This window comes from Paroedura picta, chromosome 2 (genome assembly GCF_049243985.1).
Source record: "Paroedura picta isolate Pp20150507F chromosome 2, Ppicta_v3.0, whole genome shotgun sequence".
Classification (NCBI taxonomy): Eukaryota; Metazoa; Chordata; class Lepidosauria; order Squamata; family Gekkonidae; genus Paroedura; species Paroedura picta.
The window spans coordinates 158466715-158490392 of record NC_135370.1 but is presented as its reverse complement, the minus strand read 5'-3'; the positions used below and the strand labels follow the sequence as shown (position 1 = coordinate 158490392).

General features: G+C 41.0%; 1 protein-coding gene and 1 long non-coding RNA gene across 11 annotated transcripts in view; one reads left to right on the top strand and one right to left on the bottom strand.

Moving 5' to 3' along the window:
- The window catches only part of LOC143830654 (tyrosyl-DNA phosphodiesterase 1-like), a 39730-nt gene that overhangs the window by 12682 nt on the left and 3370 nt on the right, over window positions 1–23678 (bottom strand). For 3 of the 9 annotated variants that reach the window (XM_077323471.1, XM_077323472.1, XM_077323473.1), the window contains exons 2-12: window positions 23081–23124; window positions 22084–22139; window positions 18302–18389; window positions 17118–17152; window positions 15276–15368; window positions 8702–8872; window positions 7057–7135; window positions 5255–5434; window positions 4183–4231; window positions 1987–2056; window positions 193–300 (exon numbers count right to left, since the gene is read on the bottom strand). In XM_077323471.1, coding sequence (XP_077179586.1) covers window positions 193–300; window positions 1987–2056; window positions 4183–4231; window positions 5255–5434; window positions 7057–7135; window positions 8702–8872; window positions 15276–15368; window positions 17118–17152; window positions 18302–18346 — 830 coding nt within the window. In that variant the 5' untranslated portion in view covers window positions 18347–18389; window positions 22084–22139; window positions 23081–23124. Of the gene's footprint in view, window positions 1–192; window positions 301–1986; window positions 2057–4182; window positions 4232–5254; window positions 5435–7056; window positions 7136–8701; window positions 8873–15275; window positions 15369–17117; window positions 17153–18301; window positions 18390–22030; window positions 23125–23678 lie in introns of those variants that run through there. The other 6 variants (XM_077323469.1, XM_077323470.1, XM_077323466.1 and 3 more) reach the window with 5 other exon arrangements.
- LOC143830655 (uncharacterized) lies at window positions 4243–11932 on the top strand. Of its 2 annotated transcripts, XR_013228563.1 has the most exons (4): window positions 4243–4657; window positions 6327–6393; window positions 9654–9819; window positions 10162–11932. It is a non-coding gene; the product is annotated as an uncharacterized LOC143830655 (long non-coding RNA). The 2 variants fall into 2 exon arrangements; XR_013228562.1 differs by lacking the exon at window positions 10162–11932 and having other exon boundaries at window positions 9654–9955.

Sequence of the window (23678 nt, the reverse complement as noted above, 5' to 3'; positions counted from 1 at the left end):
TAACCACTACACCAAGCTGGCTTTATTCATGGATTCTAAAACAGGGATAATCTCCTTAATTGGGGGATAAAGATCTCATGGGAACATTTTTCCTCTTTACGTGGTGTGAAATATAGAGGCGCCTCAGTGATCACTGAAGCATTCGGGCATGAAGGGGGTGGGAAGAAACCTTCCTACTAACAGAAGACTCACCTTGTAAGTAAAAACCATGCAATCTTTTGGAAGTCAGGAGCCACTCTCATGTAAGTCTTAATGTGAGGCATGGCATGGCTACGACCTGATGTTTCAGCTGACCATTTGCTGAAGTAAAAAAGGAACACAGGAGTGAAGCCAGCTTTTCAGAGCCACATCATCCCCATTCAGCAAGCTTGGCTAGAAGTGATATTCTTTTTACCATCATCAACCAAGGGATGTATTCACATGCCAGAAAGAACCCAACCACCAATGCCTTCTCTTCCTAATACAGCCCTTTGTATCCCCACCCCACCAAGAAGCCTCCCTTGAAGATCAGGGGACCTTTTGCAGCAAAAACTTTAATATTTTTAGCATGAATTTATTGTAATTATTGCCTCTTACTATACTTTAATTGCTTTATTCTTGTTTGTTATGGTATAAAGATGGGGAGCTGAACTCTACAGTCTGCGAATAAACTCAAACTCTTGAAGATATCCAGGCCCCACCTAGAGGCTGGTGAGAGACCGTCAATCCAAAGAGAATGCAAGCTGTAAGTCTAATCGAATGTGGCTATTTGGATAGCCACATTCGATTCTACTTCCCACCTGGAGGCTGGCATCCCTGGATCTCAATAAGGTACAATGCCAGAGAGTCCCCCCCTCCCAAGCAGCCATTTTCTCCAGGGGAATTGACCTCTGCTGTCTGGAGAGGAGTTATTCTCTGAAACAAGCTCTATTTTGCAGTCTTACCAGAACACAGGAGGGTAGAAGCCTCTGCCATTATTCCAGTGGCACATGAACCATCCCTGGGGCTACACATAGGATGGGATTGATGTCTCCTGCCCAGGGAGGATTACAATCCTGTAGATTGCTTCTACCTCCCCTGGACACAGTACCAGACCCCACTCCACAAAACTCACACAGGCCCATGGGCTAACCCCCATTGCCCTTCAGCATGAAACACACTTTGCCACTAGTTTTAAATATTTCCTTGGTGCACAGTCACTACCTGTACAACTTTACTGAACTAGGGCCTATGTTGATAGAGGCCTCCTCAATCTGAATTTCAGTCTAGTCCTGGGTCACAGTGTATATACCTGATGGAATGAGCTCCCTGAGGAAATAAGAGCCCTGCCTGAACTCCCACAGTTCCGCAGGGCCTGCAAAAGGGAGCTCCTCCACCAGGCATTTGCTTGACTCGGAACATCTGCCGGTCCCCCCTCAGACGCCCTTCCGGGACTGAACAATTTGATCTCCTAGTGTTGTTGTTATTCATAGGGTATTGTAATTGTTACCGATAGATTTGTTGTGAGGTTCTATTGAAAACTGTATAATGTTATAGATTGTTATAATGTTCCATGTAAATTTATGCAATGTTCCATGTAAACTGCCCAGAGCCGTAAAGAATGGGCGGTATAAAAATCCGAATAAATAAACAAATAAACAAACAAAAAAAATATGACTAGTAAGTTGTTTTTTTTTAATTAAAAATGTAAAAACAATTTATATGTCATATATACAATAGAGTTTTTATCATTATGCACTAAGATTTATCCCTGACATTTTTCTTTTCTTCCCTTCCTTTTTAGCAATTTCTACTGCATACTTTTCATTACTTAACAATAGTCAATATAGGTCGGGAGTTAATGTATTTGACAATGTATGTACATTTATTATTATGCCTAAAGAAGGCTAGTGCACTGAAACAGTGAAATCTCCGCTTACATGAAATTCAACTAGTTTTCAAATGAACATCCCAAATCTCTTACAAATTTAATTGACCTTAGAAACTCAAATGCCATTAGTCACTTACTGGAGATAAGAGCGCAGCCAACTCTGTTTCTGGTCAATCGTTGTGGGGTAAGAAAGAGAACTCCCACCTCCTAGAGAAAAAGAAAATCACATAGTTACAGAGAAATGAGGCTCTAAAATTGAATCTCATTAAATCATGGAATGGCAAAATATCTGCGTCTGACCACAAAATATTCCTTTCAAAGACCAACAAATCCACCTTTCTTCATCACTCTCTCTTGTGCACACACACACACACACACACACAAATATTCCTTTCAAAGACCAACACACACAACATACAGAAAGAAAGAAATGTAGGCAGCATTTTTGCAAATGATTTACACTTCAACCTTTTTAAGACTATATATGTAGATTCTATCCAATTAGGCCAAATGGAATTTGCGGCACATCAAGTCAAATCAAGATCAATCCGTCGACTGTAAAAAGATTCTAAATTAAAGTGTCAGCAATAGAAACTTGCTGGTTGACATTATTTATTCTTAATTTATATTGAGATTTATACCCACCCTCTCCAAGCAAGCTGGCTCAGGGTGGCGTACATCATTTTAAAACTACATGACAAAACTTTATTAAAAACTTTACTCCTAAATAGTTAAAACTTTAAAATTTTAAAATCCTAAAATAAAAATGCCGGCTGGTTTGCCATCAGATATCACTGCCTTTAATTTCCGGTTCGGGGTGGGGGGTACAACTGTATACAGGGAACCCATCAGTGCTATAATTCAAATTGTCATGATGTCCACTGGCCCAACCAAATGCCTAGAGCAGGGGTAGTCAACCTGTGGTCCATGGACATCTGGAGGACCACAGGTTGACTACCCCTAGCCTAGAGGAAGAGCTCTGTCTTACAGGCCCTTAAAAACTGAGCCAACTCTTGAAGGACCCCACAGCTCTTCCAGGAGCTCACTCCACCAGGTCAGGGCCAGGACTCAAAAGGTCCTGGCCCTGGTTGAGGCCAGATGTACTTCCCTAGGGCCAGGGATCACCACGTAGTTGGAAATGGACAACTGTAATGTACTTTGGGGGATACAGTTAGCTAAGTGGTCCCTCAGCTACGTTGGGCTCAGACCGTATATGGCCTTAAAAATTAACACCAATACCTTAACGTGGATCTGGAATTAAACTAGGAGCCAGTACAGTTGCCTTGGGACAGGCAGTAAATGAGCCCTCCATGATCTTCGAGTCAGGATTCAGGCAGCTGCATTCTGCACTAGCTGCAGTTTCCAGATCAGCGTCAAAGGAAGGCCTGTGTAGAACCTGTTATAGAAATCTAATCTAGAGGTGACCATCGCATAGATCAGTTTAATAGGGTTTAATAGTATTGGGAATTATGATTTATTTTAATGGGGTTTTAATTTGTCTTTGTTTAACCCGCCACGAGACTTTGGAGAGTGGTGGGATAAAAATCTATGGCGACTCTATGAGGTTTTCTCTGCACTACAAGGAATAAGGTGGACACTTATAGAACATAGACTGCCATCTCATCCTCCACAAATCAAGGGCAGCAAGCAGAAAAGCCTTGCAGACTACAATAAGAGCCCAAAGTACAGGGTCAATTGATAGATCATTTCTTCTACCTCATGCACTGTAGTACAGTTCAGTATTTATTGTGGGAAATCCAGTTATATACACAAAAGGAATCAATATGGCTTACACTGATTCCAATTCATTTACAAGGTAGAGTCTGCAAGGCAATGTAATCCAATATACCAGCATCTGCTGTAAAATTGTAGTTTAGAGATAGCGAGTCTCAAAGGATACTTAGACATTCGTTACACAGTCTTGATTAGGACAATAGAGGAAACATACAGTAGGAGAACACCATCTTTCAAAGCACAGCACAAGAACCAAGAAGATTAAGACGCAGTTCTTTGGAGTTGAAAAGCCCTTCAGTTCTTTACCATCTGATTGCAATGCTAGCTGAAGCAAACTGATTGCCTGCATTCGGTATTATGGCCATTTCCAGAAGGCATCCCTTGAACTACCAAGACCTGGACTCTAAACGCAAGCATAATTAGTCAAACCTCTTCCAAGTGCAACTACTGTTTTTAAGTGGAATCCAAAAATAATGCTAGCCACTGAGAAGCTTTATAACTATATATCTCTAGCTTGCTGATGCAATGCATTCTTTAGAAATGATTTTCTAACACCCTGGCTTTCTATGCTATATACACAAATTTGTACATCTTTTTACCTGGAAAACCTTCCAAACTTTGCCGCACATTGTCCACAGTGGGATAAATCTAAAGAACAAAATGTAGTGAGTTAGCTGTAAAAATGCACCTCAACCAACGCTTCTAGCACCTTCAAATGCTGCAAAAACAGAGAGGCAAACTATTTCAAGAAGTTATTCTAGCAAAGCCCAGACTTTGTTCTTAAGGAGAACTAGTGAATGGCCTCTGTATGTTTTTAATCAGGCTGAATTTTACATAATTACATTTCCTTCTACTGTTTATATCTAAGGAACCCTTGACCCTGCAGTGTTTCCGCCCTCTATCTTTTACATGAAATGTCTGCACAGTGAAGAAGTATGGTGAATAAGAAGAAGTAGCCTCTAATCCAGCAATATTTATACTGGAGTAACTGTTGTTTAATTTTAAAGGTACATCAAGAATCTTGTTTATTTTTGCTCCAAAGGATCAATACAGCTACTCCTCTGGATTTAAAAGGTATGCAAAATAATCCCAAAATTATTGACAAAATTACAAATTGCTTACATCCAACAATTTTCCTTTGCAGATATGTAAGAGAACAAAGGGCACAGATTGTAACAAAGTGAAATAGAAATAAACTATGATAAGCTATGAATGTTTGTAAAAGGACCATGTTATAGCATAATAGGTTTACAGAAAACAAGTCCTGATCCAAGCCCACTGAATTCCTCAAAGCACTCTCCTCTAAAGTAAGGTGACCAGATTTTAACATTGGGAAAGCGGGACAACATTGACCGGATTAAAAATTTGGTCTATATGGAGCAACAAAACGTTTCATAGAATGCATAGAACACAAAAATAGTATTGTAATATATATATATATATTTAATTTCAACATAACTACAATTTGCCAGGTACCCCCAGATGTCCCTCCAAAAGTGGGACAATCTGGTCACCTTACTCTAAAGGGCACCTAAAATCTTTAAATAAAATTGAGATTGCCTTTTAACTAAAGCATTTAAAGCAATGTTCTTTAAAAACAACGTTATGTTACAATTTCAATTAGCATCAGCACTTTATTTTCTTAACCAAGATACAAAAAGCAATCCATACCAGATGAATGGGAACCTCCTGATTCATCAGAGACTCCGCACTGTTTCCTAGAGTGGCCAAGCTTTGCCTAAACTCTGAACACAGCCATTTGGACTCATCAGGTCCGATGGATGCAATGCTTGAGAACTGCCCAATTACAGGCCAAGAATCTTCGACTTGCATTGTGTGATCTTTTAAAAGCTGATTGGGGGGAAATAAAAGCAAAAAAACCCATTAAGTTTAGCATGTCAAACTGGGCTGAATTGTGCAACTTGGCAAGGCAAGTTATGTCATGGTACTAGATTTCCTTCTTTTTAAGTGTCAATCCCTCTGATTAGCTACTTACTTGAATGAGTGTCTCTTCTAGTCCTACATACTAGATACTTTATAGATACTAGTGTTAAATTACATCTATGAATCTATAAGAAATTTAAACAAAAATTACAGCATGGAAGCTGTTTTAATATACCACAGCAAGAAGCAGTAGCCGTAAGTCAAGACTCATTTTTCGTGGCATAACCTTCAATGGGCTAGTGCTCCTTTAGAAGACATGAGATAGTAATAAGGCATGTGGAAAATTATATGAGCACTCCATTCCACAGATCCCAGGATCAACAGCCACATTCAGACCATTTTTTCAGTGTATGAGAAGGTCTGGGGCTGACACATTCTCTATGCTACTGCACGATGTATCAATATCAATCAATATCAATCAGCCTGGAGAAAAGAGAGGGGACATGATAGCCCTCTTTAAGTATTTGAAAGGCTGTCATTTGGAGGAGGGCAGGATGCTGTTTCCATTGGCTGCAGAGGAGAGGACACGCAGTAATGGGTTTAAACTACAAGTACAACGATATAGGCTAGATATCAGGAAAAAAATTTTCACAGTCAGAGTAGTTCAGCAGTGGAATAGGCTGCCTAAAGAGGTGGTGAGCTCCCCCGCACTGGCAGACTTCAAGCAAAGGTTGGATACACACTTTTCTTGGATGCTTTAGGATGCTTAGGGCTGATCCTGCGCTGAGCAGGGGGTTGGACTAGATGGCCTGAAGGCCCCTTCCAACTCTATGATTCTGTGAATATCATTTCCCCACAGCACACACTGTTTGATCTCCACTGGGTTTCAACAGAAGGACAGATTTTTGCTGCATTCATTCTACACGGTAAGACATCATTATCCCCTTCCCTAGTTTTCTGGACTTTCAGCATACTGCCTCCCGCTTGCTTGGGGGAACAAGCGGTTCCGGTCTCCATGGTCCTTGACCAATTACAATGCATCCATGCCAAAGCACAGCCTGTGGTAATGTCCACATCACACGTGATGGGTTGCTCTTTGTCGTCCAAACCTGTATGAGGCTTGGAAATCGGGGGTGGTGGTGGTGGGGAATCATTTGATTTTGGACGTTACAACAAACCTCCCTATCCGTGCCCAAGGAGGATGAGAGAGGGAAAATCCAGGACTGGTCCACAGCACACCTTTGTCATTACATACAAGTTTTGTCATTCAAGTTACAAAATCCAGGCTGTATTCCCAAGATACATTATTATTTCAATGTTCAACATAAAAATGGACTATGCCTTTGGGAATACAAGTACTGGCATATTCCTGACAAGTTATTTGCAGATATTAAAACTGCTGCTTAGTTGAAACTCATTTTAAATGCTAAGTATGTACAAGCAATCTTCTCTGGGGACAAGGAAAAACAGAACCAAATTGTTTATTATGTAGGATTTATGTAGCAAGATTCAGGGCTCATCAGTGCACCGAGTGATCAAGGTAAGGGCACACAAGTAAAAGAAAAGACAATGGATATCAAATTCAGTACCTTTCTTAGCTTAAGGTGACCCCATTTCTCTTCATCATTGTTTTGGTATCGACCGGGAGTAGACCCAACAAGATACACTCTAGAGAAAAATATATGCAAGATGCCATGTAGGATAATTCTTAAAATTAGGGGGAAGTGCATCAAATTGTGTTACAATTACACATTAGAGAGGTGTAAAGAGAAGCAAAGGAAAATTATTTCAAAGTTGCAATTGACTACAGTCCCAATTAAATTGCTAAACATAAACGCAGAAGATACCTTTTGGAAAAAGCAATCGCTTTTCATTTAATGACTTAATTTTAGCTCTGTTCCTGAAGGCGTTCATAGGCCACAATGATCAGGGCAATGCTGCCTTTTCAGAACAGTGTGCCTGTTTCAATACACATGGCTTTATGAACAGACATTATCAGCAGTAATGGCTTAGTTAATCATGCAGATTACCATGAATGGGATCATCTAGTTCATTAAATTTACGTTTCACTGTAGCATCCTTCTCTGTCAGGTCTTAAAGAGCAGCAACTACACCAGCATGTGAACATCTACAGAAGTACTCTAAAACAGTGGTCCCCAACCCCCAGTCTGGGGACCGGTACCGGTCCGTCAATCAGTCGGTACCAGGCTGCGGCTCCTCCTCGTCCTCCTCCCCGGCTGCTGCCTCAGGGGCTTCCCTGCCAGTTTGCTGCTGGCTTGCCTTTGGTGCTCTCCAGCAGCCGCCATGGCTGGGTCTCCCTCTCGGCGTGGCACTGAGCAGCTGCTGCTGGCAGCGACCCCAACGGGCGGCGGGAAGTCAGCGGCGCCGGCGGGAAAGCAAGCGGAGTAGGGGCTCAGGTGGCAGTGACGTCCCTCAGCAAAGGACTACCCCCCCCCCCCAGGCCTCAGTAAAATTGTCAAGCGTTGACCGGCCCCCGGTGACAAAAAGGGCGGGGACCACTGTTCTAAAATATGTATGTAAGATTTATCTCCATTTATTCATTATGAAGTAAATTCAGGTCCTGATTCCCACCTTTACCAATTTCTTAAATAGCTAAGTATTATTATAAAAATATAGCTTCCACTGAACATGTGCAATTCTAATTTTTATTATACAATTGAGAAGAATTTCAAACCACCAATGTCAAGGCAATTTCCATGTTTAAATGGATTCCTATTTTCTCTTGCTTCAAAAGGACAGGGCCTAAATATACATTATTTATCCTGATAATAACTTCATAAATTTAAAAATCTCTTCAGGCATAATAAAAAACATAAGGGGTCTAAATAGGTTAATTTGAGGAGTCCAACATAGAAACAATTCAATCACAGAATCAGTGCTAAGTGCTGGGGTGAGCTTAGCTTTCCTCCAAATGGCTGTCTGAGCTCCTAACAATGAAAAGCCTGTGCAATTTCTGGTCATTCCACTTCGGTTTTGCTGCCCTCTGATGATCTGAAGTCCACAGAAAGGGGGAGGATAGTATTTTCCATGATAATACCTGTTCACACACGCACACACACGATTTAGAAGCAGAAACCAAAGAGAGCATCATGATCCCAATGTTCACTCAGAGCAGCTTTATTCCTGGAAGAATTCTCGCTTGCATCTCCCCAGAAATTCAGAGCTAAATTTACACAGACTTTTAAAGAAGTAGCTATCAGCCAAATTATTTACCTCGTCTCTGAAAGATCATGTTGCTCGATTACTTCAGCCCATTCATTGAGTGCTGGGGATTTGTACGACCTCAAATAAGAGATCAGATCAGACTTAAAATTGGTACGAGATTCACCAGCAGACCTCAGAGTTCCAGGCTGTAGCTTTGGATATAATGGACTTATCCACATGCTAGATGATAAAACAGGAAAAAAATTAGTTCAGGATTGCAAAACTGCTGTACTGCACTGGTCGAGTAACCAAGAGCTATCTAATAAATTAAGTTCTATTTTACAACAATTTTTTTTATTTGCTTTTTCCAAACCAAAGCAGAAAAGCCCTATAGGCTTGGATCCAAAGAAATCTGTGCAAAATGGAGCTTGTTTAACGGATTTCTGGTGCTTCCTTAGTGCTGCATATCTGTCTGCCCCTCTGAAAATGCACTTCCAAGCAGAGAAGCAATGTATGGGATGCACAGCAGGGGGTCAGGAAGGGAAAAGCAGTGTATGCCACACACATCATCTGTGAGCAAACTCAGGCTACTGCGGCAGAGAAGCCACTTATGCCAACAGCCCCTCCTAGTGTGGTCCCACCACACTCTACCCTCTGCTACAACCCTGTGGCCACCTGGTGCTGGGTTGGGGCTGGGATGTTGCTTAGGAGGCTGCAGTAAACAAGGAACAGCAGCCAGAATTGGCTTTGCTCCCTCTGGATTCAAGCCATTACAAATAAAATGCCCCTACCAAAACACATTGTGCATTTTATTTCACTTTTACTATCAGCCGTGTAAAAGTATGACATATGGACTTTAAAAAACATTCGAGCCAACAAACATAGCCTCCGTTTCCTTCAGCACAGCAAAATGAGAAAGACAGTGGCTACCTCTTACCATCCAGATACTGACTCCCAAATCTACATTTGAACCTTGGAGAGTGATCAAAACCCTTAAATCCTCCTCCTTGAATCCCGATAGGCTCTGGAATCAGAAGCAAATCCTGACCTTGAAAGGCTTCTCCTCCGGGCTGTTATCACTATCCTTGGACAGCAGGGTGTGGATCCCAGGAAGAGAAATCCCTCACCCAAATGACTGGGCATTCCCTGGCTCAGATACCCCATTCTGCCCACTGTGAAGAGGAAAGGTAAGGCACACGCAATCCAGTGGAGCACAGTAGTTAAGAATGGCAGACTAATATTGGGGGACCTGAGAGCCAGTTTGGTGTAGTGGTTAGGAATGCGGACTTCTAATCTGGCATGCCGGGTTCGATTCTGCAGCCAGCTGGGTGACCTTGGGCTCGCCACGGCACTGATAAAACTGTTCTGACCAAGCAGTGATATCAGGGCTGTCTCAGCCTCACCCACCCCACAGGGTGTCTGTTGTGGGGAGTGGAAAGGGAAAGCGACTGTAAGCCACTTTGAGCCTCCTTCGGGTAGGGAAAAGCGGCATATAAGAACCAACTCTTCTTCTTCTTCTTCTTCTTTAGATCCCATGTGCTCTGGAAGCTCATCAGCTGCCCTTAAGCCAGGCATACTCTCTGACTAACTCATCTCGCAGGACTGTTGTGAGGATAAAGTGGAGGGGAGGAGAATGACATCAGCTGCTTTGGGTTCCACTCGGGAGAAAGGCAGGGGGTACAAATGAATGCATTGAACAGATCAGTACTGTTATGCAAAGATCTTTGGGTCTGGGCAGAACCTGCTTTCTGTCTCTGATGCTGTCTCCAGTGGCAGCAGTCTCAAGTGGAGTACAGAGAGAGACACCTCATTTCTTTTTACACAGCTTTCCCCCGTCCCTTCCTGTGAATTCTCCAAACTGATTCTCCTGCCCCTGCTTACTCACTTCCATTCCTCCTCCTCCAGGAGTGGTTCAATTGCAGAGGGGGAGAAAGAGAACAGAGCATCTACACAACTACAGGCAAGGCAACTGAAGGAGTTGCGTGTCATAACCAAACATGGTCAGACAACATTTGCCTAATTTGGGCTATTCAATTTGCAAAGAACCAGTGTAATTCCATTAAAAAGGAATTTTCCCAAGGTTAAATATCTGGAAAATGTTCCTGATCTACAGCATTTATGCGAACACTAAAAACTATCTCCTTACTTTGCTCAGGTTCTCTAGTGACAGAAGCAAGAAGAAATAAGTGAAACATTATGCAGATCTCTTGGCTATATGCTGCTTTCACCTTCAGAAACAATAAACCCATTATGTTATCAACACACTGAACAACCAGGACTACTGCTAGATAAATAGACATAATTTCCAGTGAAGTAGACACATTTTTTGTTTACTCAGCGACAAAAAAATGTTCTGCGTCTTAAAAGCCAACTGCTGGTTGTTACATTTGATACATTTTCTTTTCCTTCAGGGAAAGAGATTAGAAGGGCTATTTAGAATCAAACCTCACAACTGCCTGTAAACAAACTGTTAGCAAGAATAAAACTTACCAGTTGCCTGTTTCCATTAACCAACTGAAGAGGGGATTTAATGGCTATGGTGTATTCTGGGCAGTATGAACTGAACAACTATCAGGTGTCAACCTCTTATCTAGGTGACCTTTAAAGTCTTGGAGCAGTAAAACTTATTTTATTTATTGATTTTATCTTATATACCACCCTCCCCGAAGGCTCTGGTTTACATGAAACGGGAACAATACAATTAACTCAGTTTATAGTAACAATAACAAGGTACAATAAAATCAGAGTCCAGTAGCACCTTTAAGACAAACAAAGATTTATTCCAGGTGTGAGCTTTCGAGTGCAAGCACTCTTCCTCAGAGTAAGAAGATAATAACAAAATAACAAGGTAATGATAGTAATAAACATATCGAACGGTGTGACGTTTGTATCTATAAAACATGAAACTATGCAAGACTTCTCCAGTCTTGGTGAGCGACGAAATGCTAAATTTATTGCACAGGCCATTATAACAAGCTTATACAAGCCTATATGGCCTAAAACCCTATCCTTATTCCTTCCACGATCCACTGAGGACAGTACGCAGATTTTCGCCTATTCCCTTTTACAAAGCTTTCTGTACTGCTTGGGCCTCTTTGAGGTAGGGCAGGGAGCTAGAACAAGATGGCGGAACTTCAGCTGATGGAACATAGAACAGGGAGACAACTGCAAGTTCTGCAGAAATAGAGATCTTTAGAAGCTTTGAAGTGAACAATCTGGCACTTTCTTTCAAGTTTGGACTCCCAATCTCAGCCCAGACAACAGTTAACATAATAAAAGTTCTCATAATTTATTTTTGAAGCTCTCTTCATTATTATTTATTATTATTATTATTATTATTATTATAACTATGCCTATGCACTTTTACTAATAACTATTATATATTTTCAGAAACAACTGAGTGGGGAACTGGGTTCTTAATTGTATTGTTCTTAATTGTAAGCCTACAAGGCACTTAAGGCTAAGCAATAATGAATCCCCTAGGAAACAGGCAATTCCAAGGCCATCAAGGAGGTAATAATACTTCCTGGGATGTATTCATATAATCTACAACAAATGCATTTTAAAACAGTGACTTGTTCTGTACTACATTTGAATTGTTCTGTACTACATTTGTAACAAGAGCCTCTTGCGGCGCAGAGTGGTAAGGCAGCAGACTTGCAGTCTGAAGCTCTGCCCATGAGGCTGGGAGTTCGATCCCAGCAGCTGGCTCAAGGTTGATTTAGCCTTCCATCCTTCCGGTAAAATGAGTACCCAGCTTGCTGGGGGGTAAAACGCTAATGACTGGGGAAGGGAATGGCAAATCACCCCGTATTCTGCCAAGAAAACACTACAGGGCATTACCCCAAAGGTCAGACATGACCCAGTGCTTGCAGAGGGGATACCTTTACCTTTGCATTTGTAACAAACTGAGCATTCAAAATGTACACTATCATTTGAGTGACAGTAAGGCTCCTTTGGGCAAAGTGTTGACAGCCTTGCCAACGGTCTGTTTTGTGCATTTTGACTACAAACAGGATCATGTCAAAGAAATTCCTGAAAGACATCAAATGGAAATTCTAACAAAGCAGAACACACTTCTGCTTCTCTAACACCACACATCTGGGGCTCATCCGCAAGACTGGAGCAAGTAAGTGCCTGCGGGCTGTCACCTGGGCTTCACGGTCTGATCCCAAGTGCTGTGCACAGAAAGCAAATGCCAGATCAAGGTTGCTGCCATGGCTTCTCAGAAAGGCCGGTCCATAAAGTTGGGGGTTCTTTCTTTGCAAGGTACCTGCATGTCTTCAGCCACTTTCAATGTAACCACATGGAAACAGCATAATTTTCCAAACAAGTTTAAAACAGAAGAACACAGTATGGGGTATAGAAGAAAGGTGAGAGACTGAGTAACCCCAGGCTAACCACATTTAGGATTACTCAGATTTTCCCCTCCCTTCTGATTTAACCTGATGTTCAGACAATTCAGCTAATACTTCCAGTTAATCCATGTGCAATCTCCTTATTTCCACCTCCATGTCTTTGTAGATATAACACCTTTGTATACTTTCCTCTCCAAACAAGTTGGCTGTTTCCAACATAAATTCTAATTAAACCAAGAAGAATTAGCAGAAGAAAACTACAGACAAAAAGAAGTTTAGATTATTTTTGTCTCAGACTATCTCAGACTATTTACCATGACTAAACTTTGCTTTGAACTCTTAAAAGATATTTCCTTGCTTTACCAATCAGCAGCATCTTTTCCTACAGGAGCCCGCAAATTACAACAGCGGCAACCCATGTAGGAGCCAGAAACTGTGTTTACTCCAGACACTGTTTCTAACTTAAAAAGTTAAAACAAGCACCCTGAACAGATCCCAGAAACAAAAAGACAGCCGGTGAAGTCCTTAAAAGTACTGGTTGATATACGCTGCCTGCAGCCAATACAGCCTATGTCAAGCTCAGCAGGAACAAACTTAGCTAGAAAGTTAGAAAAGAACAAGAGTCCAGGAGCACTAACAATTCACAACATTTGGGGCAGTGTGTGAGCTTTTGTGATAGATTCAAATGAGTAGCCGTGTTGGTCTGAAGTAGCACAATAAAATCAGTGTCCAGTAGCACCTTTAAGACCAACAAAGATTTATTCAAGGCGTGAGCTTTCGAGTGCAAGTCTGACGAAGAGTGTTTGCACTCAAAAGCTCACGCCTTGAATAAATCTTTGTTGGTCTTAAAGGTGCTACTGGACTCTGAGCTTTTGTGAGTCACTGCTCACTTCTTCAGATACAGCTAGAGTTAGGCAACTTGATCTGATGGCTCTGGAAAGGACGAGATGTATGCAGGAACAGGATAGGCCTAACACCACTGCAGGGCTAGACTGCAAACTTCTGCAAAACTCCAGCTGCTAGTCCCTCAGACTCTATTGCTATCTAATCTCAAATAATATCAGGGAAATCTGCTCCTTGCTTATCCCATCAGCCTATTCATGGTGCCTACTTTACTGAGTAGCTAAACTGGATGAGCTCGGAAGTGGCAACTACTTCAGAGCTGACAGGTTTGTCAATACCACATTTCCCGTCCCCAATGTATGATGCTTGATGTTGAGCAGCCAAGACTGCATTCAAGACTCCAAAAGCAAACACAGCTAAACACCTGTGCTGAAGCATGAGCGATACAAAAATGATGGGATAGAAATATTAGTTGTGATTTTTATTAGATTCGATTTCTTACGCACCCCTCATAAAACATCTTGCAGCGGGTTACAAAATGAACCCCCATTCTGGCAACAACAAAAAAAGAACCCATCCTGTATCCCCCCCCCCCCCATCTTCCGCCACTCTTCCCAATGTCTCGGGGCATAGATTTCCAGGAGTGCTGAATATTGCTCTAATCTGAGGAGGGGCCCTTCGATCTTCCACTCCCCAGCCTCAACCAAAGACCTGGCAGAAGAGCTCCAGGTTACAGGCCCTGTGGAACCACAAAAGCTCCTGGAGGGCCCTCAGCTATTCCAGGAGCTCACTGCACCAGGTTGAGGCCAGGACCGAAAAGGCCCAAAGAACTCACCTAGCTAAAAGTCAGGCATACTTCAAAGCACAGCCATGCCTTCTGCTGATTAGTACTGGGCACTCCGTTTTGGAAATGGATGCTGCATTTTTGCAAGCTGTTTGTGCCATTCTCTTGAATTCTACAGAGTAAACCAGCCACGCCATTTGCTGTTTACCAAAGTAGCACAGCAAGTGGCCTTCAGGTTGGCTGCCGATGGTCCCTTTGTCTTGTCCCTTCAAAAGCTTGAGGGAGGCAGCCTGCAAAGTCCTACACTTGCGGCTTTCTCACTTTTGCATTAATGACATGGGAGCCAGCGTGTACATACATTAAACCACTGTTGCTGTCTGATAGCCGAGCAAACCACCTACTTCTGATCTGCCTTCCTGCCAGGTCATCACTACAGAGAGCAGAGGGCAAGATGGAAGACTAAGCTGATAGGGCTGTGGTTAACTCCAGCAGATTTTTTAGCCTCCACATACAAGTGGGTTTCACAGCTAAAGTGGCTTTTGAGTCATGAAACAGAGCAAACTGGAAGTAGAATTACCGAAGCTCTCCTGAGACAAACATCTTTGATTTTTAAAGAGTAAGGTGCCGAGTTAAAGAATCTTAAAATCTCTGTGCTCACCCCTGTGTTTTCTGGTACCATTCATTTCTGATGAGATTGGATGTATGTATCACGACACGGAGGCCTTCCTCATAACACAGCAACATCATTTTCCTACACAAAGTAATCACAGGAAGAAAGGATCAAGAATGTAAAATCATAGGGCTCAAAATGCCAGATTTCTCTTTAATATACTTCAGATACAAGATATAACTTTAAAGCCATTAAATAACTCTCATGATATACTCAAGTGGGTAGCCGTGTTGGTCTGAAGCAGCACAACAAAACAAAATCAGAGTCCAGTAGCACCTTTAAATCTGAACTCTGATTTTGTTTTCCCATGATGTAACTAATATATTTATCAAGCTGGCTCGTGGCGAGTCACAATAAAACCCCCAATAAAGCATACGATATTATCCCATTAAAACACTCATTTAAAAAAAAACCCTATAGCGGCAACAATCCCAAATCCCATAGCACTAGCATGTAATTTATGAATTAAGTCCAACAGAAGCCACTAATGTCATACAGGATCTATACATAAGCCCTTTTAAAATATTTCATGAACTAAAATGATAGTAGAACACAAAACTGAAAACTTGGCATGCTATTCTGGCTTCCCACGCCCACCTGGTTGCCTTAGAAACTGATACTTGAAAATGAGAATGCACTGGGGAAATAATATGCCTAGTTCACATTGCTGACTCATTCCAAGACCTCAAATGATACCACTAACATTACAAAAACGCAAAGCTCAAAAATTAAAGCAATCACTTATTCAGAAACTGAACATTTCTTGCTGCTCATTGTAGCATTAAGAACAATCTAGCCCTGGAACATCAGTGAAATACCACTGCTGAGCAAAAAAAAAACTTTAACCGTCCAGTGATAAAGAGCTGAACTATTATAAAACAGGAAGCCAGACCAAGATTGCTATATTTGTCAAAAAAAAAAAAAAGAACTCGTTACAACTAAGACAAAAAGAAACCACAAGTAGTATCCCAATTCCAAGGGGTTTCTTTTAATCTGTTTCTCAAATAGCTCAACCAGCAGATGAGAAACTAAGGAATACTTCAAGTAGGATATGGGATATGGAACAGTGATAAGTCTGCTGTTCAGTTACGAAAAGATCATTTCAGACAGGCTACTGTATGTCCCTGCAGCAGCAAAATAACACACAATTCCATATGCATCTTAAATGCTAACTAAAACTACTGTTTTGATTGAATATCATTTTAAACTACCATCTATTGTTCTATCCTCCCTCCTTCGGTAATCTACATCTGAAGTGAGCACTGACTCATGAAAGCTTAGGCCGGAGTACATTATTACACTTTTAAAAAGCTACTAGACTCCTGCTTTATTTTACAAGACGACAAAAAAGCTAGCACTGATCAATTCATGCCTAATCAATTCAAGGGATGCTCAAGCACCCAATGGGGTGGCATGTAGTTGCAGACAGACATTTAATTTTCCAATATTCAGTTTAATAGTTCATCAATCTGTTCATGGGTGTTTTTTTTCTGCATTCCTTACTACCCATTCTTTACTACTCATACTCATTCTGCCAGGGTACAGCACAAGTGCTTGCACATTCTCACACTGCCAGAATGAGTTCTCCTTAGGGGTGTGCATTTACCTAAACCAAGCTGAAAAAATATCTGAAAATAACAAAAGGATGGAGAAGTTTCTCCTTTGTGTCCCCCCCCCTTCTCTACTACATAAGCCTCTTTAGACCCCAGCCTATGATTATACACTCCGCCAGCAGTTGTAGACACCAGCACTAGTTTTGACATTATCATATTTGGAAAATATCATACGATTGTTTAAGCTGCTTTTGTCTTGAGCACTATCATTACTTACGTGTGGTGGGTTCCATAGGGGATATCCAACTTAGCCTACAATAAGAACGGCATTCTTAAAGGGTGTTTTCCAGAATAGCAAATGTCCTTGTTACACTACTTTACAAGAAATATACTTTTTTGAAAGCTAGTGTCCAATAGAGCAACAGAATAGTAAACAATTGAACAGTACTGAACAGAATATAGCATGCTGAGGCCCCGTGCCTGGACAGTACAGGTGATGATTAACATGGGTGGGATGCTTGGGGGGGGGCAGAGAAAGGAGTGCTTCTGGTCAACCTCAACCTCAACCAAAAGCTTGGTGGAGAAGCTCCCTTTTGCAGGCCCTGTGTAATTGCTCTAGTTCTGTTAGGGCCCTGACCTCTTCTCGGAGCTCTTTCCACCAGGCGGGGGCCAGGATGGAGAAAGCTCTGGCTATGGTTGAGGTCAAGCAAGTTTCCTTGGGGCCAGGGATTGCCAGGTAGTTCAAGGTAGCAGAGTGTAAAGCTCTTTGAGGGGTGTAGTCAGAAAGGCAGTCCCTCAGGTACACTGGGCCTTGAAGGTGATTACCAGAACCTTAATTCTGATCCTGAATTCGACCAGTAGCCAGCAAATTTATTGAAGAATGGGTCAAATGTGGGACTTCATTCCTACACAGCATTCTGGACCAGCTGCCATGGATGTGTATATAGCTTATAGGAAGATAAGTCTGCATCCACACATGAGAAACATGCAAGATGAGGCTACCAGCCTGTGTGCTACTTCCAAACATGTTCTCGATGAATACTTTGAAAATAATTTTTAAACATTTTTGATATTTTACTGATAAAATGTGAATGGTCTAAAATTTAAATGAATATGATCCCAGTGAATTGTGGGAATACTTGACATTGCCTTAGTCTCTGAATGGAACATTTCTAAAACTTTGTAACAGCAAATATAAGTAATTGGGCGGGGGGGGGGTGTTTTAGAAGAAAAAGATAATAAATTTAAGGAACAAAATCCTGTGTATCAAGAATTTTTTTATAGCAGCATGTATTTAGTACAGTAAACAAAAACAGGTTCTTCAGACAATTAATACAGATAAACTTAAATACTAGTTAAGTAGCCTAGGCAGAACTCCAGTTTCTATACAGGACATTATTTGTGAATTGCAGCACAAAATACCTTCCTTTTATTAGTAAAGAGAAGACAGAATTCTATTACCTGGCACAAGTGAACATTTGTATACCATTCTGCTTGATCATGCATATCAGCCTTGGAATCTCCATAAACAATTAATAAAGGTTTGTTCCTTTAAGTAAAACAAATATTTATTAGAGGATTCATAGTATGTAAACTTTTTGATATGTTCTAAACATACATTTGAGCACACACAGAGAGGTAAACTGCAGCAGCCAACTTTATTACTCTTCTACGGATGTTAACTGAAATCTACATACTGAATTTACAAACTGTTTCAAAATCTAAAGACATGTACATGTACATATAAGCTTATAGCCAGAATTAAACTCTGTTGGTTTTAAAGGTACCACTGGACTCAAACTTTGTTCTACTGTTTCAGACTAACATGGTTGTTAGGTGCAAAGTCGTGTCCAACCCATTGCGACCCCATGGACAATGATCCTCCAGGCCTTCCTGTCTTCTACCATTCCCCGGAGTCCATTTAAGTTTGCACCTATTGCTTCAGTGACTCCATCCAGCCACCTCATTCTCTGTCGTCCCCTTCTTCGTTTGCCCTCACTCACTCCCAGCATTAGGCTCTTCTCCAGGGAGTCCTTCCTTCTCATGAGATGGCCAAAGTATTTCAGTTTCATCTTCAGGATCTGGCCTTCTAAGGAGCAGTCAGGGCTGATCTCCTCTAGGACTGACCGGTTTGTTCGCCTTGCAGTTCAAGGGACTCGCAAGAGTCTTCTCCAGCACCAGAGTTCAAAAGCCTCAATTCTAACATGGATACCCACCTAAATCTATTACTCACTTAATTAGTTGCCACTTTTTTAGAGGCTGTGTTGTTTTTAGCTACTCAATTTTAAAGTATTTTTATGGTAAATTTTCAATGGCCTCCAATGTCTCAATTAGAAGCAAAAAGATGGCATATAAAACCACCTTAATAAACAATACTCTGAAGCAGCTGCAATAAAAGGCATGAAATGGGGAGGATAAAAAGGTGACACTAAGCAGAAACCATAAAACTCTTCCACAAGGACTGTATCAGTGACAAACACTGCAATTTTAAACGGTGTACATGGAGAAGAAGCCTCAGTGGTGATAATGTTGCTTACCAGCTTCCTGGTAAAATGGTATCAAGCAACAGTTGCAAATCAATTACGTTTACCAGTCAACTGAAAGCCTTTTGGCATTATCCACCTCTGGGAGCTGCAGTTCAATGATATTAACAAGTCGGAACGTGTTCAGAGACTTGGAGAGTGGTGCAGTTCCTTCATTGGCCGTTTTTAGGAGAAGACTGGATGATCATCAGTCAGGAATGTATTTTTTAAGTTGGGGGGGGGGGGGCTAGACTGGATAGCCCTATGTGGTCTCTTTCAGTTCTGTGTGATTCTGATTCTGAAGAGAACGGTATCAACTAGTGAAAAGTACAGCAAGTATACTGCTATTACTTAATGTTCAATAGGAAGCTGGAAAATATAAATGAGGGATAGAAAGGAGGAGTCTAGACAGTTCTTATATTAAGTAAAAAAATTGTACCATTTTTTGAAAATAAATGGGAACACCTGTTATTAGCCCTAAAATCTAACAACTCCAAAACTTTTTGGAATTCGACTGCTGGTCGGTTTGGCTCTAAGTCTGATTGCCCTTCTTTTAATATCTCACCCCAAATCTGGACTGACCATTATTGTGCTATCTTTAATGTTCCATCCACAGCCCTAACTAAGAACTCAGATACAGTACCATCTAGTATCCCCAACTGGCCTCCGGTGAGTTCCAATGAAATCTTGGAGTTAATTGATGAATTAAAAGTACGTAAATCCCCTGGACGTAAATCCCCTGGCCTTCCTGCTGAGATCCTGAAAAATTTCTCTTCCTGGTGGTCCCTCCCCCTTGCCAACCTGTTTACTCTTATAGATCACTTTGGAATAATTCCAGATTCATGGCTCAATTCAATCATCATCCCAATTTTTAAAAAAGGTAATCCAAGCCTTCCTGAAAATTTTCGCCCAATAAGTCTTCTTTCTATAGTGGGCAAACTTTATGCAAAACACCTCGAACGGCAGCTTAGTACATGGATGCATTCTTCAGAAATTATTGGCCCAGAACAAATTGGTTTTTCCAAGGGAAAATCCACTTTAGATCATTGTTTGCTTTTAGCTTCTATAGCCACAAAATACATGAGTCTCGGAACAAAAAAACTATTTGTTGCATTCATGGATCTGAAAAATGCCTTTGACTCAGTCCCAAGGGAGGCCCTTTGGGAAAAACTGAAGAATCTTAATATTGACCCACGCTTACTGTTTCTACTCAGGAAACGCCATACTGGCACTGCATGTCAAGTTAAATATTCTGCTCAGGGCCACTTAACTGCCAAAGTGCCTGTTACGAAAGGAGTGAAACAAGGCTGTGTTCTTGCCCCACATCTTTTTAATTTGTATTTGTCTGACTTGGTCCAGAATTTTGATCAGATCAATGGGCACCCTCCAAAGGCTGGCTCCCGTGCAATACCCCTGTTATTATATGCAGATGACACAGCCATCCTCTCGTACTCAAGAGTACTCAATCTTAAGTGTTTTTACTTATATTGTCAGTGCAACTCTTTACTGATCAATTTCTCGAAATCCAAAATTCTAGTTTTTTCTAAGAGTTGGACTCCAAGGAAATGGATGTTGGGTAGCAAGACAATTGACCAAGTAAAAAATTTCAGTTACTTAGGCATTACATTCAATTATAACCTTAAATGGTCTATCCACCGGGACCGGTCTTTGAATTTAGCTAAGTGTTCCTCAGCTCAAATTAAACGTTTTTATTTTTTGGAAGGCAACCAAATTGTCCCAGCGGCCATAAGAATCTTTAATGCTAAAACTTTATCCCAGTTGTTTTATGGTATTCCAATTTGGGCAAAGGCTTTCAATAGGAAGATAGAAGGGATTCAGGGAACCTTCTTTCGCCAAATTCTTGGTGCTCCAGCCCTTCGTAGAGTTTTCATGCTGGCAAGAATGAGTTGTCTTCCCTCAAGCATCCTTGCAGGAAGATACCAGCATGTCCCAAGGAGGGAAAGATTGTGTCCGTGTTCTGCAAACTGTCCCGATTCAACCTCACATATTATTTTAGATTGTGAACTTCATGTGAGTCTTCGCAGAAAACTTCTGGATCCTCTACTTTGTCCCAGAGGTCTAGTAAATGATGAAGCTACACTCCAGTTTCTGCTTAACGATCTTTCTGCAGAGACCACATTGCGTGTAGCTGAATTTTTAATGGCTGTTTATCAAGCTAGGATTAAGATGTTTTAATCAGTTGATTTTACTGTATTTTAGTCTATAATATTAGCTTATTTTACTCTATTATAATTTTACCCTGCTTGGCTGTATTTGCCTCTTATTGTCATACCAATAAAGGTTTATATATATATTAAGTAAAATGAACTGGAGGAATACAAAGGCACTGTAAGAGAGGGTTCCTTTCATAGCAAATTATTATTATTATTTAAATTGATTTCCCACCATTCCCAAAAATGGCTCGTGGCAGGTTACAAATGGTCCCCACTAAATTCCCCCCCCCAAAAAAAAACATTTAAACAATACATGACATAAGTACAATAAAACCAAAACAGGCAAAACATGGTAGTATTATTCAATTCTCCAATCCCCCCAGACACATATCTAAATAAGGGAATAGGGAGAGGTGTCCATCGATGACTTATGGCCCAACGCTGCTTAGCACCAGGGGGGCCCCAATCAGATCTTCCTCCCACCCTGGCCTCACCCATAGGCCCGGCGGAAGAACTCCATTTTGCAGGCCTCATTCTGCCTCATTACCTGGATTCTTCTGGGTACTGATTGATTAGCCACTCCACATCTATAAGATAGTTAAACTTGGCCATGTAGAGAAAAAGTAACATTGGTTAGAAAATGGGCAGTGTGTATAAAGCGGCATCTTCTTCATAATTAATTATATATATGATGATCTCTCAAGGATTGAAGAAGTTACGATTGAAAAGTGCTGTCAACACAAGGGAGGAACAGAGGTGGTTTGCCATTACTTGAGTCTGAATAGCAACCCTGAACTTCCTTGGCCAACCCTGTTTAACTTCTGAGATTCTATAAGATCAGATTGTCTATTTCCTAACTTGGTGCCCCATGTACATAAAATGTGCACAAGAAAGAAAACATTATGCTCATACAAAGAATAGGTTAAAAATAAACATGGCAGCTAAACAACATCTTTATTACAGTTAAATGTTAGTTAGTACCTATGTTAGTTAGAACCTGTGGGTCGGGACCCCATTTGGGGTCACTTTGGGTCCCCAGGTTACTGGCTACCGAGGCAGCGGCAGGCAGTGAGTAGAGGCAGGTGGTGGTGGCGGCAGGCGGAGGTGCCATAGCAATGGCCACCTCCAGTGTTGTGTGCGTGCGTACCTGCACCCACGCACGCCACCTGCCCCGTGAGCATGATGCCCACACGCACGCGGTCGCCAAAGTTGGGGTCGCCGAGCGGGTGAGGTTAAGAACCACTGCTATAATGCCTTCATAACTTCCAATCAGATTTCAATACCAGAATGTAGAAACATACATTATAAGATATGTTATGTATATACAGAAAATTTGAGGCTTTATCAACCAACCAATCTGTTACAAAAAACCTTTGCTCACAAAATACATCTGTATGTGCATAACAGAGAAAATAAATGGTTTCCCGTTTATAAATGACAGACTATCTTCAGAAAACAATTCCAATGACTTGCTGGAACAAGGAGCAATCTGAAGGAATGAAACAGCACTTTTTTAGAAAACAAATATATATGAACAACCTTACCTGAGCAGATGACACAAGAGTCCCATAAACGGGAGACAAAATGTCTGTAATAGGTTAGAAATATTAAGAGTAACCAGTTATTCTTGAAATAGATGGCAAGAAATTTGCTTTTCAAGTGAGTTTATTTACCATTTTATCTGTCGGACCTGAACTAGATTGGCATAGTAAAAATTCATCAGAATACAATGTAATGAGTAAAGTTCAAAGACACGAAAATATGACAGTAATGGTACCTTAATTTAATACTAACAGTCTTAATCAATGGGAGATTTATTCTTGAAGTTGCTAACAAAATTTTGTCTATTTCAGTAGACAATATACTGGTAAATAAATCAAACTATGTATATTACATGTTTTTAAATAAAAGAACTACTAAATATTCTGTGATCCCCTACACTGCATAATGTAATAGTCATTCAAGTCTCTGTGCAAATAAATCTGTTGACATACCTTTCAGTATCACTTTTCAACACATTACTATCTTAATATTTAAAAGTGTATATTCTGTCTCATTATTGATTAAAGTAACTTTTCAATAAATCACAGCACTTACAGCAAGATTAGCAGCCACCTGTTTCCCCTAAGCTACATGATATTA